The sequence below is a fragment of the Ambystoma mexicanum genome, chromosome 1p (assembly GCF_040938575.1).
Source record: "Ambystoma mexicanum isolate Mex_15411 chromosome 1p, UKY_AmexF1_1, whole genome shotgun sequence".
Classification (NCBI taxonomy): domain Eukaryota; kingdom Metazoa; phylum Chordata; class Amphibia; order Caudata; family Ambystomatidae; genus Ambystoma; species Ambystoma mexicanum.
In genome coordinates this window covers 629,666,351-629,681,746 of record NC_090921.1, presented here as the reverse complement: position 1 = coordinate 629,681,746, position 15,396 = coordinate 629,666,351, and the positions used below count along the sequence as shown (strand labels likewise).

The following is a 15,396-nucleotide window of genomic DNA, read 5'->3' as shown; positions in this document are numbered from 1 at the left end:
ATGGGTGGGTACAATAAAAAGAAACACCTACCAGCGTTGTGTCCCTCATATCTCACCTCCCACCTATGTATTCAAATTCAATAGTTTGGGCTTGTAGATGTCTCTTTGGCACAACCGGATAGTGAAAAATAAAAATGGGCCTCACATTTACATAGCTTACTACTGCCATACACATTGGATATTTGCAAAGCGAATTGGTCAGGTTGTGTAAAGGAAGAGGGCATTTTTTTATAAAGTCCCACAGAAAAAAAAAATGTTATCCTTTACATTTGCAAAACAAGGCTTATTGACTTTACCAATTCTTGCTATATATATGGGGTACTGAAGTGAATTCCCACTGCTTCCATCACGGCCCGATTGCAATTCCAAATGTCCAATACTTGATTTGGGATAATTACTATATTGTGTTACTGACAAGCAGAAACATATATTTTATAATATTTGACTTCGATCACTATACTCTGATTTGGGGCTTGTTATCTTTATCACTTCTTTATGTATATTTGCTTAGTTTGTGTAGGTCGTAGGATAACATAAGTATTGCATTATATTCTGACTGTGCTATGCATTAGATACAATACATTGTACATTAATTGAGAGCAATGTTTACGAAATAAAAGTGAGAATGTTGTACTTGAGTGCAGATGCTCGTCAAGGTATGAGTGGGAGGAATGGCTATGAGTGGGGCATAAATATACAAGTGGAGCAAATGTGTATGGGTGGGGCATAGGGTGATGGACGTGGTCTAAATCAGTGGGCGGGGCATACCCGTGTCAGGCGGAGGTTAGGGGGGCCCCCATTGGGAGGTCTCGCGGGGGGGGCCCCACATTTTGTGTTACGCCACCGCGTAGTCGCTGATGTTTTATGAATAGCTAGCGCTAAAGAACACCATTTTCCTCTTATTTTAGGAAAAATATTCATGAAGGGGAAGAAATAGTTTGCAATCACTCTCTGTCCAGAGGTGCTTCTTAAACAGTGCATCGTTCAGCCCCTCCACACTGTGCGTGGAACATGTCCTGCAAAATGATTTTGGGCAGCTGGTCGCCCAAATACTGGCTTAGCCTTGCTGGACCCCACCACTCCCACTTCCCTGGTAGTGCTCCCTCTCACAACCTGTAGGCAGACGTCTGTACCTTCAACAGCACAATGTCATTCTCGTAGCTTCTTTTATTGTAGTTGCTGAAGTAAGGCGTGACTTTCTCGAATGTCTGCCAACATGGCTCCGGCTTCTTCCAGTTCTGCACTCCAAGGACCACACGTATGTCGCTGAGGCTGAGGGGGCAAACACAGTGGAGGATCATGACAGTGGCAAATCCATTTTGAGCACAAGCGCACAGCAGAAGGGCTTCATGGCGTGAGTCATGTGTGCCTGCATTGACCTCACCAGCACCCGGGTTCAGCAATGCGCAACGGGAGCCTTGACCACAGAATTGGGGTGTTGAAATGCTGACAAAGTATTTCTATGTCTTTTCTCTCACTGCTTTTGTAACATAGGACTTCAGCAGAAGTCTCAACCAATGTTGAATGACATATGTGACAGACTCTATTCTATGACCAGTTGCAGCTTCTAACAGGTGTTAATGTTTGGTAATTTGCGCTGTAATGTGACTTGTCCATTTGAAAACCCATTGTCCCCTTTTCAATCTGTGCCTACATCAAAGTATGGTGCAAGCTGTTGTCAAGCAATGACTGAAAACAGGTGACTATTGCACTTTTGCCGGTGTGTGTCTTTATATCTTAAAGTAGGACAACCCATTGGGAAATGTACGGTAATGCCATGTTATCCCATGTCATGTGTGACATAACCAGCCACTCCTCGTTTCGGCTCTCTTCATTTTGCATTTAGGTGCTTTTAGGTCTGCGTTCATAATGCATCCCAACTCCTCTCTTTCCTTCCCATGTTCCCTCCCTGTTGCCCTGTGGGTGCTTTGAAACACAATGTACTTGCTGTATAAGCGCCTTGCAAATGCGCAATAAATAAATAAATGAAGGAAAAAAATGCAGGTACTGTGCAAGAATGCAAAATGATATGTGCTGAAAAATATGGCTTGACAGCTGTTTCGCCACTGCTGCTTCTCACTGGTGGTGTGAGGTGAGAACTGTGGGCAGTGGATTGCTGGCGTTACAAGCTTTCATTGGACGTTTGAAATCCTATACTCAGGAGTCATGCCATGCTACTTCACAGGCGGATTATTGGTGTGCAGCAAAACATACTGCCAATGAAGTGGGGTTATCGCATAGGACCAGTGGACCTCCCAAGAACTCCAGAGATATGCAGAGATCTGTGCGCACCCTGAACATGTCTAATTGAATTACGGCAGAGCTGCAGCGGAGTGAGTCTAAGATGGCTATATGCAATGATGTGAAACAGCAGCACTGTTGTCTACATTGTGTCTCAGGAGGATAGCTCAGTGGCAATGCGCCCGCCTTGGAAACAAGACATCCGAAGCAACACAGGTTCCATCCCTGGGTCCGCGCTTAGGAACTATATGCAACTAAGACATATTTCTGTAACAGCGCCTCGATGCCCCTGGGCTGTGTGAGCGCTTTAAACATGCGAATAAATAAATACACGGAGGGGGTTCCTGGCATCTAATGGCTGTACATTGGAATGTAAGGCTGGACCTGGGAGTATGAAGGTGTTCCGGGCATATTTGTTGATGCCATATAAAAGTGTCAGCTGCGGGTATGGTGGTGCATTGGAATAGGGGACTAGTAAATGATAGTTTGTCATGAAAACCAAGGGGCACAGGGTGATCACTCAGAATGCCCTTTGTTGTTGTCCTTTGGGCCCACATAAACACAATGGTGTTTATCTCATAATTGGCCATGGCACTTACAGTAGCTCCCGGTCTCAGTGTGGCAATGGCTTTCGTTTAGAAGGGAGCTGACAATAAGGAAAGGGTAGACCATTGGCTACACCCCTGGAGGCGGCTGCAGAGAGCAGTGGAATTGACACCTGGTTGCCAGTGAAAGTTTGGGCCTAATAGTGGCTGTTGCTACTGTGAAAGGAGACCCAGGGGCACGTGATGGGCAATGTAATTGAAGGGGCTCATTTTCAATCAAATAGACACAGACAATTGGTGTAAATGAGTCCTGTGTCTACAAAGGTGACCTTAACTTCTGAGGCCCTTCCAGCTCAGGCAGTGATCAAGCAAGTGGCGCGATCTAGCTCAGGAATCTGCAAGCTTTGGCTCTCCAGAATGTAATGTAGGGTAATCGGGTGATTATCTTTGACATGTCATTTCCTTTGAATGCATGGTAGCGCTGGGGCAGATTAGGACCCCCATAATAATAAATGGGAGTGGAAGAGAAGCCCCCACGTGGTCTTAAAAACAAAGTCTTACTCCGAAATGCAATGTGCTGCGGTCATCACAAATCTTTTGTGCACGAGGAATCCACCGCAGACCTGTTTGTTCTCTTCTTTAGACCACAGGCAGGCCATCCAGGGTTTGGAGTGGGGGGGTGCAATGTGCCCCCCAACGATCTCTCCTTGGTGCACTCCTAAACGCGAGAGACAGAGAGAGAGAGAGAGAGAGAGGGGAGAGGGGTGATATTGCATGATACATCCATGCTGACTCAGGCATCATAAAGGCTCACCACTCTTGCTTGCTTTTTTGCTTCCCGCCATGGTAGGATCCAGCTTGGAAGTAGTGGCGGGAGAACTATGGACTAAGTCCTGTTTGCTTTCTGTTTTTTTGATGGAGCAATTGGATTCGGCCAATCTGTGGTCAAAAGAAAGGATCAAGCCCTAACCAGACAACTCCACACACAACTCTGGCAATACCAGCACAGTCTAGAGCAGTGGCAGCTGATGAATCTGTAAAGTAAATGCTTGTAAAAGATGCCTCTGACAAGGCCCAAGCTAGCACTCCTGAACTAATACAGCAACGGTTTGGAGACATTTCCCCTGGTTTCAGAATAATAAGTTGAAATCATGCATTTTGCAGCAAATAATTCAGAAAATAATGGGCAATAATCCATAGAACGTAAAACTGGTTCTGCAGGGCAATACATGAAACATTCCAGTAAATGTCAGTTCGCCTTCAGTGCACAGAGGTATTTTACAACACATGGTAATGCTGATTGTTGCCAAAGAAAAGCCATGAGGCCTATCTGAACAATTTTTGCAAGCATTGCCCTAATTCCCAAATCAGATCGAGGCCTGTACCCATTTCATGGCATTTCTGTCCAAGGATAGTAATACGTACGGCTGGTTTCAGAAATACTTGCATTTCCACTGTAAACCCCGTTGTTATTCTGCTATTGCCCACACAAAACTTGAGGTATGTCTCAACATTATGTGACTGCGCTGAACCACATTCATGCTGCTAGTTCCCAAATAAAATCCTGCAATCTGTCTCGCGCCCCCAGAAATGCATCAAGTCACTGTCAGTGCTAACAAAGTGTGACTTTTCCCCGACACACACGCACAGATATGCATGCACATATGTTATTTGCTGAAAGCACGCATGCCAACAAACACATTTTTTTAACATACGTTTTTCTTTTTTACGAGTCTATGCGGCAGAATGGTTAATAATTTGACACCTGAAATTGGAAAACCTGAGAGCTCCTTAAAATGTCCTGTGTGTCTTGCATAGTTCAAGATTTAGACGAAAGCACTTACCTTCTTGTTTTGCATAATTTTCACATCAATCAGGCACTAGATTTAAAAAGAGCTGAGACCTTTGCGATCAAAGAGTGACCCCTACATTGTTTGCCATGTCTGTTGTGGTCATTAAACTTCTTCCTCTTAGAGGTGCTTCACTGAACACAAAGTGAGTGGTCGAGGCTTCCTATCTTGGCTCTCCTGCTTTTCTGACCTGAGAACTCTTCCTGGTACTGTTATTTTTTTTTTATTTTTCGTGTGCGCATTGAGGCCTGTGGGCCTGATGCGCTATATAAGAAATACATAATAATGAAAAAGACAAGTCTGAAAAAAAGGATTTGCCACCCAGGAGCCCTGATGCAGGAGCCGCTTGGGCGCTTCTTGCCATCCACAGGGCCTCCTGATGGATATTGCAAAGGCAGCATCTGGAGAAGAAAATTCTGAACTGCCCCAAAACTTTGTGTTTCTCTCTAAGGTGGAGCCTGGGTTTGGGCCAGCTGCCCCCCACTCCACCTCCCTGCACTCCCATTTGGTACGCCATTGCATCCAGTCTTGCACATTCCTGGATTCAAGACAAAAGTAAACCCTTCCAGAAAGTAAGACATAGATGAACCCCACCTGGAAGTAAGACACAAGTGACCTGCACCTCAAAGGTCAGACACAAGCGACACCCACCAGGAAGGAGGACACAACCCCCCCCCCACTTAGAAGTAAGACATAAGTGACCTCAAAAGGTTGTTTATTAGAAGAAATCCAGTCCATAATGATCAAATGGACCACTTATTGCCCTGAAGTCCACAAAGTAACATTCAAGTTGCATGAAATGTATGGACTGAGTCACACCTGTTTGTTAAGCCCAATTTATGTTTGTCTTTAATGCATTTTAATGATTTTTGTTTTCGCTTTCGATTAATAATTAAAAAAGGCACTGTAATATATTGTGCAGCAGTACCGTGAATAAAGCATAGGACATACACAGGTCATTAAAGTCCCCAGAATGTTATGAAATATCTACGTTGGAGGTTGGGGGTGAGGAACAGTGAAGGAAAAGAAACTGATATAAGGACCTTTATATCTCACATGGATGGAGGTGACCCCAACTTTCCCTTAAATTGGTACATTGTCCTAAAATCTCTCTCAAATGGAGAGCATTGACTTCAAAATATTCCTTAAATTGATAGATCAAAGATCTAACTCGCCCTCAATCTACCAGAAAAGGACCCCATAAATACATGTATAGGGCATGGAAGCAATTGACCCAGAAACCTCCCTGCAATGACTATTGCAGAGTCACGTCCTTTCATCTGTGCTATTTTCTTCAGTCTACTTTTTCTGTTTAAGGTTTCTTTCCTTTAATATTTTTTTCTGAGTGAAGATCTCCACGCCCCATAGCCACCAACCTGCTTACCTCTACCTCTCCATCAAAGAAACACTGATGCAAAGACACGTAACCCCATTTTACCTCCTTCCCTCTCCCAAGTCCCAATCCTTATATTATGAGGACATAAAAAGCAGTGCACCAGACATTGCCAAAACAGTCCGACTACCTTTCCAGTGCACACATGTATTCATCATATAACGTCCTTTCATCGACGGTCCGAATGTCAATGTTTTTTTACGAGTATTTTTTACTGAAAAAACTCATCGAAATATATACGGGGTTGGGAAAGTGTATACAAGGGGTTTGGGTTTGGAAAAAGTTTAAAAAAAACAATAGGGGATGAAGGCTGGGGGGGACCCCCCAAAAATAAAAAATAAAAAAGAAACAATTTTGATTGATTGAAAAAATACTCGTACCAAGACCATTGAAATTCCAACCATCGGTGAAATGACATAGAACCGTATTCATTTATTCACTAGACAAAAAATATAAATTGTTGTAGGAGAGAAAGACAAACAAACATAGATTCTCCACCATATAAACATTCTAGTCATTGCGGGTCATTTATACCAAGGACGTTTCTTTATCTCTTTCTTATTCGTCACACCAGCATGAAAATCTCAAGCTGGCGTAAAACCAACTCGTTTTTTAAGCTGGAGGGCAAAGGGGAGACGGAAACATAACTCATGCTTCCATATCTTCATCTACACAAGACTGCAGCAACCTGGACTGCAATCATGGCTCTCCTTCAATATCGGGAGATGATCACTGCTCACCACAACATCAAGGATGCAAGGTAAGCCCCCTTGGGTTTCCTCAGCTGTGTGCACGATCGCTCTGTTAATTTCGAGAAACATGCTAATCCTGCCCACTGATTGTGTGTTTTCAGTGTTGTGTATTGCCAAAATACTTCTTTCCCTGTGTGCACCTGTTTCTGGTGCATATTCACTCTACCTGCTATGCCTGTTGGTACGAGCAGGTCACTGCAAGATGGCCGCCCGCACCTTTTCGCACATCAGAGTCCCTGGTCTCTATACCTGCTTCCCTAATTGGGTGAGCCCTACCTTTACATGGGCCTATCCAGAAGCTGGCAGGCTTGGCCGGCCTTCCTATCAAGGCCCACTCCTGGCCCCAGCCTCTATCAGCAATCTTCACTGCCTATTTCCATAAGACTGCAGCACCATGGACAGCAATCACTGCTCTCCCTCAACATCGGGAGATGATCACTGCTCGCTGCCACATCAAGGATGCAAGGTAAGCCCCCTTGGTCTTCCTCAGCTGTGCGCACGATCGTGCTGTTAATTTCGAGAAAAAATGCTCATCCTGCCCACTGAGCGTGTGTTTTCAGTGCTGTGTATTGCCAAAATACTTCTTTCCCTGTGAGCCGCCTGCAACTTTTCGCACACCAGAGTCCATGGTCTCTGTACCTGCTTCCCTGATTGGGTGAGCCCTATCTTCACATGGGCCTATCCAGAAGCCGGCAGGCTTGGCCAGCCCTCCTATGAAGGCCCACTCCTAAGGCCCCTGTCTGCTCCCTGTCTGCTACAGGTATGCAATGGTCGCCTGTGTCTGAATCCTCCCCCCATCCCCTCTATGGTTTGCCTGTGTCTGAATGCTCCCCCCAGAAACCCCTATGGTCACCTATGTTTGAATGCTCACCCCACCCCCTATGGTTGCCTGTGTCTGAATGCTCCCCCCAGGCTCCCTATGGTCACCTGTGCTGAATGCTCAGGCGACCATAGGGTCTGAATGCTCCCCCATCTCCCCCCTATGATCGCCTGTGTCTGAATGTTCCCCCCACCCCCCTATGGTCACCTGTGTCTGAATGCTCCCCCAAGCCCCCTAAGGTCGCCTGTGTCTGAATGCTCCCCCACCCCCTCATGGTCGCTTGTAGCTGAATGCTCCACCCACTCTTTGGTCGCCTGTGTCTGAATGCCCCCCCCACGCCCCCTATGGTCACCTGTGGCTGCTGCCATCCTTCAAGACGGGGCTGTGCATCATGTCTGTGCCACTTATATTGACCTTCTGCACTGTATGCTGATGCCGCCCTTCTAGATGGGGCTGTGCATCATGTCTGTGCCACATATATTGACTTTCTTCATTGTTCGCTGATGCCGCCCTTCAAGATGCAGCTCTGCATCATATCTGTGACACATATATTTACTTTCTGCATTGTGTGCAGATGCCGCTCTTCAAGATGGGGCTGTGCATCATGTCTGTGCCACTTATTTTGACTTTCTGCATTGTATGCTGATGCCGCCCTTCAAGATGGGGCTGTGCATCATGTCTGTGCCACTTATTTTGACTTTCTGCATTGTATGCTGATGCCGCCCTTCAAGATGGGGCTGTGCATCATGTCTCTCCACATATATTGACTTTCTGCATTGTATGCTGATGCCACCCTTCAAGATGGGGCTTTGCATCATGTCTGTTCCATATATATTGACTTTCTGCATTATATGTCGATGCCGCCCTTCAAAGGGGGTCAGGCAAACTGTATGTCTTTGCTAGCAATTCCGTAACCAAGATTTCTCACAAGCACTTCTGTAACTAAGTAAGCCTTCTTAACAGTGCTACGATGCCCCAAGGGAGTTGTGCGCTTTACAAATGCAAATAAATAAATAGATAAATAAATAAAATAAGTATGGGACAGGGAGGTTTTATTGCAGGAGATTTTGTCGAAGCCAAATCCTTTGAATTATTTTGGCCGAATTTGGCTGTAAACATAAGTGGGCAGTGGGTAAGGTAATAATTAAGGTGGGTGGGGACAAGGAGATTTGCTGGGGGTGTCTCCGCTGCACACATTTGCAGCCATGCTTTTTAAAGTTCTAGAGCTCGGAGTATTTTAGAAACTTCCATTCAGGGGCGCAAACATGTACACATGCGTATGAAACACGACGACTCAGATATTCACAATCAGGTACATTATTTAACATAAATAGTTTTGTTTAATATAACCCACTCTCTTTACATAGTCCAGTAGCTTCAGCGGACTGTTTAGATTATGTGTTATTATTAAACGAGCCAATAAACCTAATTTTCTCCATCTCTAAAGGATGAGATGCTGAGTGAAGCCTGTCGTTATTCTTGTACCTATAAATTGTACATTGCTCACAGAAGGTGCATAGAAGTCATGTGTATTGTCAGGGGGTTTAAGTGGGCTGGGGCTGGCTGGGGCCAAGACCCGGCAGTCTCCATGGCCCAGCCCTGACTAGCCCCAGCCATAAAGACCCCTCAGGCAGGCTGTGTAACGGAAACGCTGCATGGTTACACAGCAAGGGGGCCTCTTGTTGGGAGCGTGGCCTAAGTATGCACTTAGGCTACGAGCCCTAACGAGAGCCCACCCTCAGTTTAGTATGCCACTTAAGGCGCTGTATTGCCCTAGGTATCTAAACAAATCTCCTTAGCTGTGAAACGATCTCACTTCCTACTCCTTCCTACTTCCTACTTCCTCTCCTGCCTCCCACCACCAATGTATGTATTTATGCATTTATAGCAGCGCACGTAGCCCGGGAGCATCTATGTGCTAGCTATAGAAAACCGGCAGACAATGATGATAGGAAAGTAGCAGGTTAGATGAAAAAGTGGCTTTTCAGTTTCTTTCTGAATGTCTGGTAGGAAGGTTCAGCCCGCAGGTGGGGGACCTGCAGGAGGGGGGGGGGGGGTGGGAGAGCTTGTTCCAGAGGCTGGTAGCCCGGACTGGGAAACTGCCAATAACCAAGCCTGCCCACTTCTCTGTCAGCACTTTGAGGCAGCCTTATAGTGGTAGTTCAATCCAGCATGATTATGTCCTCAATCGTTTATTCTCATTATAGGGTCATACAGATGAATGTGGAAACCGGATGGTGCACACAGATCTCTACGGCAGGTGCACTCACCCACTGAATGATCTTATTGCAATTGGCATTTTACTGTATCGCTGAACCCTTCAGTGCTGCAGGTTACAGGGGATAACATTTGCCTCGAAACCGCAGAAGGGGTGATAACAAGTTTACAGGCAGTGGAAAACATACAGGAGCTCATTTTGGAGACCCCCAGAGCGTAAATGGAGAGTCTATGGCACTCAATCTAGGTTTGCTGGTATCCTGGCATTAAATCTGCCAGAATACCGGCAAACGGATTTACCGATACCGCCACTCGGTGCAGTGGAAGGTCCACCAGATTACGAGTGGCGGCAGCGGGTGTGACTCCCCATTGGATGCAGTGGCGCCCCCAGCCATTTTTCATAGGGGTGGCCTGATGAGGCCACATGAAATCTTGGGGTGGCACACCAAAACAAACACATAACTGAATTTCAGGAAATCTCTTATGGTGATGTAGTATATAGTCCAGTTGAAAACTATGTGTATATGAGAGAACGAATTGCACATTGATATAGTTCCATGGATTATTTAACAGTTAACTAATTAATGTATCTGATGAGCATAGACTAATACCAGTACCACATTCAAGCATGCACACAATCCCAAAATACAGCCCACGAGACACCAAACTCTAAAAATCCTTATGCTACAAGTAAAACACTCCACACACACATAGACCAAAAAATAAACTGAATCATAACAACGCTTGCTACCACTAATAGGGAATCCACATAGTTTCTCCTCTTGTATTCATGCACAGCCCATCCAAAGTGCAAAGAAATATGATATGCCATAAGTGCAACTAGTCAACGTGAATTCACTAAACATAACGCAAAAACATGCCGATGTTACATGTTGCAACCACACCAGGAATAGACCAGCCAAATCTGAGTGGCTACTCAAGTAGATGTACTGAGTGTACAAATTAAGTGTGGAGCCACTAAAGACCCAGCTAGCAGAGAATGTTCCACGTGGAGTAAAGATCGTGGAAGAGAACAGCTGAATTATCCTGTTTTGTGGAAAGGGACAGTTGCAGAAAAGGAACAAAGAATGGCGAATCTGGGAATAACACCTCCAGCCAAGTTGTTGGACAGCCAGGGAGAACCCATTACAGAGTGGGAAGACTTGTTCAAGTTTTATTTACTAGCAATGGGTGGCAACACATTTTCGGACGGACCCAAACATACCACATTAATGAACTGCTCGGGCAAAGAGGCAGTAAGTAAGCCTTATTAAGAATACCTCGGATCCACTTCCAGCAGCGCAAGGTATAAAAGCAGTGGTGGCTAAGAAGAACAAAGCTCCAAGTGCTCAAGGAAGTCCATTAGTGGGAACAAGCTTCAAATGTGCTTGTTTCCAGTATGAATTCATAGGTCACATGGTGTCGGACCCAGATTGTTCAGCAATAAAAGGGGTGTGCTGGAAATATAGCAGGAGAGGACAGTTTGCTAAAGTGTCACAATCATATTATTCAGGGAGGAAGCAACCCGGACAGAAAGCTCGAGTGAACATGGATGAGGCAAGAGAATATTCTATGGTGGTGGTCAGGGGAGTATCCAGCATTGCAAGAGTGGGGGTGTGAGCCACTGAAAAAGTCCTGCTACTTTCCCCCCAAATGCAGTGCCCTCAATTCCGTACGGTCTCACTCGCACCCCCAATCCACCCACACCTGCCCCAATCTACTTTTTTGGTAACATTAGTGGCCGATGGCATTTTAACACAAAAAAGAAAATTGCAGAATCATTGCAGATGCAGGGAAGTCATCTATTAGAGCTCTGTTCAGGCTCTCTGGGCAAAATACATGAAAACCTCCAAATGTGCACCAATAGAAATGACTTGACAGAAATGGAAATTTCAAGGAATATCATCAGTCTTTGATACTTGGAGGTACCATGGAAGTGCCTTTAGAATAAGGTGCCATAAGCAAGCACTTGCAACCACACCAAAAGATATTCACATCATGACAGCTCTGCTGAAATGGAAAGAACTGTACTCATGTTTGTATTAAGTAAAATGCATATCGTCGTTACAGAAACACTATTTTCAATTCAACAACAAAATAAAACCTCTACCTATGGCGATGGTGAAACGAAGACGTAAACCACTGGCCAGACCCTGCACAATTGTTCCTAAAAGCCTTTTGCGCACAACAACCTACATGCAGTCTAGTCGAGGATGGAAACTCGGAAATAAACACAGCCTGGCTGGAAGCATGAGCCAATGCAGAAATGCGCATGTCCAGGCTCAGGATGTGTTTATTTCCGGGTGCGTATGCCGCCATTTTGCTTAGGCCTGCGGTCTGCTTGTCTGCGTTTCTGCAAGATGAGTGCCCGTTCAAGTGTTCTCACCTTTCGGCTTTGTTTAGTGTCACAGTGGCCTCTCAGGTTCTGAGGATCTAGGTATGCACAGTGTGCTTATTCCGATACTTATTGGGAAGCATTGCAGGATAGTGGCTGTCATGGGTAGTCATTGCATGCAAAGCCATGTCTGCAGTGAAAGCAAGGCTCATTTCCTGCAGCCATCTGTGGGTGGAAGTGCAAATTCCCAATTTTGAGATATACTGTACAGATGTTCCAATTTTTAAATGGAATTTAATTGAATTTCTTTATCCCACTTATACATCTTAACCTGTGTTTGGGTCAGTTCTTGCTTATAATTATGCATCAAGAAACATACATGCACTTTTCCTAGTACGTGCAGTGCAGATGCAGCGTGGTAATAAACATGTTCTTATAGTGCTCTCAGCATCACTCTTTGGTTCCAGTTCTGAATTGCTTTCACTTGGGTTCCCTACCCAAACCAGTTAAATAATTAAATATCCATTATCCTTCTCGATGGACAGGTTGGTACTGCATATCTATATTGTTTGGGGGATAGGAAAAACTCTATAGTAAAATTTACTTTAGTTTTCATGTAATGCTTGATACAGGGTTTAAGTTATTTTGAATACTCCCAAGTGTGCCAAATGAGGGGATTTAGAACAAGCGATATAAGGTGATTTGCCAAGAATCACACACATTGCTTCAGTGGAGCTGGCATTAGAACTCTGGCCTCCCTGTTTATACATCAATTTAGCAGCCCTTTGTTGAGTAAAGGTACAAATAGGAGACATCAATGCTATCATTTACATAGGCCGGGTGGATAGCTCAGGGGCAACTTGACAACATACATAGCAACACAGGTTTGGATCCTGGTCTTGCACTTAGAATACCTCTCTGGTGTAAAGCGCGTTATAAAAGAATAATTATAAAGATACCCTGGTAACACATGCTCCCTACCGTCACCCAGGGATCTTTTTATTTTCCCAAGGGTATCATGAATTCAGCTATGGTATGCATTTTGTAGATAGGTAGGTGTACAGGGGCCTTCACTACATGTTGAGTTGTAGTATTCGTGCTGAAGATTCTTTATGATCCCGTTTGGCAGGGTAGATTGCAGTTTTCAGTGCTTGTGACTAATGGCGCCTCCCCTGTTCAATGGGCTAAAAGTTTGCACAGCTGAAGCAATGAGGACCTGCTCAATGCGTGTGTGTGAGTGTTTGGGGACAGAGGTGCATGGGGGTCGTCACTTTTAATCTTTCCTGCTGTAGTCATTTCATAATCTTTCCTGGTATGTTTTAAAAAGATAGTTTAAAACCTGAGAGGGAAATAGTCCACATGGCCGTGGTGCTTGCGGCATGGAAGGGCCTGTGTCTGGATGGGATGGCAAAATGGCCTTTCACCCAGAGCAACAACAAAAACGTTCACTGCCACAGCTCCAGTGCTTATTCTCGTGTGCACTCAGTACTAACAATAATTTGTAGCGTGGAGTGAAGGGTTTCATGTTCATACATCTCTATGTAGTGGGCTGAGAGAAAGAGGGTGTTCTGGAAGGACAACAGCATAAATTCAAATCTCAGCAAGTTTTTTGCTTGTTTGTTCAGAATATAGAGGGACCCAACTCGAAAGGAAAATGTAACTAATTTAAGCCGTGACTTGGACGGAGTGGGGACAGTCACTTTCCCTGCTCGTGCTTTCTCCCCCCCCTCTGTAGTCGCTGAATCCCCAGTCCACCTGCTCTTGCTTCCTCCCTCTCATCATCTTTTGTGTCCTCTCTCCCACATGATGCCTTTCTACTTCTCCACCTCAGGCCCTCACTCGGGGTTCACTGACTGAGCATGTGAGATCAGTCAGCAATGGGGGGGCCACCATCATACGTGCCTCTCTAACCCCGGGCGGAGGCAAAAAAGCAAAAATAAAAAGACATTTATTTTCGCACCACACTGTGCATGTTATTTGTCCATGCACAGTTCAGTGCGGAAAAAAAAATATTATTTTGTTTGCTTTTTTGCAGGGTGGCCGATGGGGGGGCCAGCATTTTTATAAGGGTGGCCATGGCCCCCCTTGGCTACCCCCTGGGGGCGCCCCTGGTTAGGTAGAGGGTTAGGGAGAGGTTATGGATGGGTGGGGGGGGGTTGGGTAGGTACTGCTCCTCAAATCTGCGTTCCTGGTTGAGGCTTCTGCCTATCTTCCTCTCATACACACTTCACTCCTCCACTCACACACCACTGCTCCTTGACTCTGGGTTCCTGGTTGAGGCTTCTGCCTCTCTCTCTCTCATACACACTTCACTCCTCCACTCACACACCACTGCTCCTTGACTCTGCGTTCCTGGTTGAGGCTTCTGCCTCTCTCTCTCTCTCATACACACTTCTCTCCTCCACTCACACACCACACTACGTTCACACCACTTGTTACCTCACAGGCTGTTTCCTGTATCCAGCAAACCTCCACGGGCGTTGCTGTCTTAGCTACCTCTGTAGCTCTGCAACACTATGCAAAATGCACTTCTGACACCATAAATGGCCAAAACTATTAACATGGATTAAGCATGTAAGAAACACTTAGCTTCATGAGGGTCTTGATTGTCTCCTAGCGCTGGCGTCCTCAGAGTGCGGCGATGTGGCTGCTGCAAAAAGAGCCATGTGTGAGTAAAGGCACAAACAATCGCACACAGGTCCTTGCACAAGAAAGAGAGTGCTCGCTGAGAACAGCTAACACTATTCACTGGTTAGGTTTAGTTAGTAAAGCTCTGGGCGCGAGCTGCTAGGAAGCCAAGAAAGCAGTCAAGAGGCACAGGCCCCAGGCGGTTCTCTGCGCTTATGGCACTAGTGCCTTGATTCGCGCATGGATGGAATGCAGATTAGTACTTTAGCAGGCAGAGTTAACGCAACCACTCTCATCTGTGCTCAGACCAGGGGCAAGTGTTATCTGGTAGGGGCTTGGCCCCTGCGTGCGTCCCCCTTGCCCTGCTGTGGATTCTGGGGCATTGCGCTGTTTGCACGACTTATCTTCACGCTGAGCAGGTGCCGGATATATACGGGTGGGGCTTGGACCCTGCACGTTGTCCCCGCTTTGATTTCTGTGGTGGTCTAGTGGGGCGCTGCCTGCCTTCCCCCATGCTTCTCCGCATTTATCTTGAGCGACGCGAGGGGCTGGTGATCCATTCCGGTGGGGCGTGGCCCCTCGCACTTGCTTCTGGTGCTGCAGCTCTGAAGAACA

At 45.8% G+C, this 15,396-nt stretch overlaps 1 protein-coding gene across 2 annotated transcripts in view; it reads right to left on the bottom strand.

Annotated features, from left to right (window-relative positions):
* LOC138577442 (duodenase-1-like) overlaps positions 1-3,500 on the bottom strand; it is a 110,612-nt gene extending 107,112 nt beyond the window's left edge. For both annotated transcript variants that reach the window (XM_069649626.1, XM_069649627.1), the window contains exons 1-2: positions 3,348-3,500; positions 1,134-1,272 (exon numbers count right to left, since the gene is read on the bottom strand). In XM_069649626.1, coding sequence (XP_069505727.1) covers positions 1,134-1,272; positions 3,348-3,445 — 237 coding nt within the window. In that variant the 5' untranslated portion in view covers positions 3,446-3,500. The remainder of the gene's footprint in view (positions 1-1,133; positions 1,273-3,347) is intronic.
* Between the last annotated feature and the right edge of the window lie 11,896 nt (positions 3,501-15,396).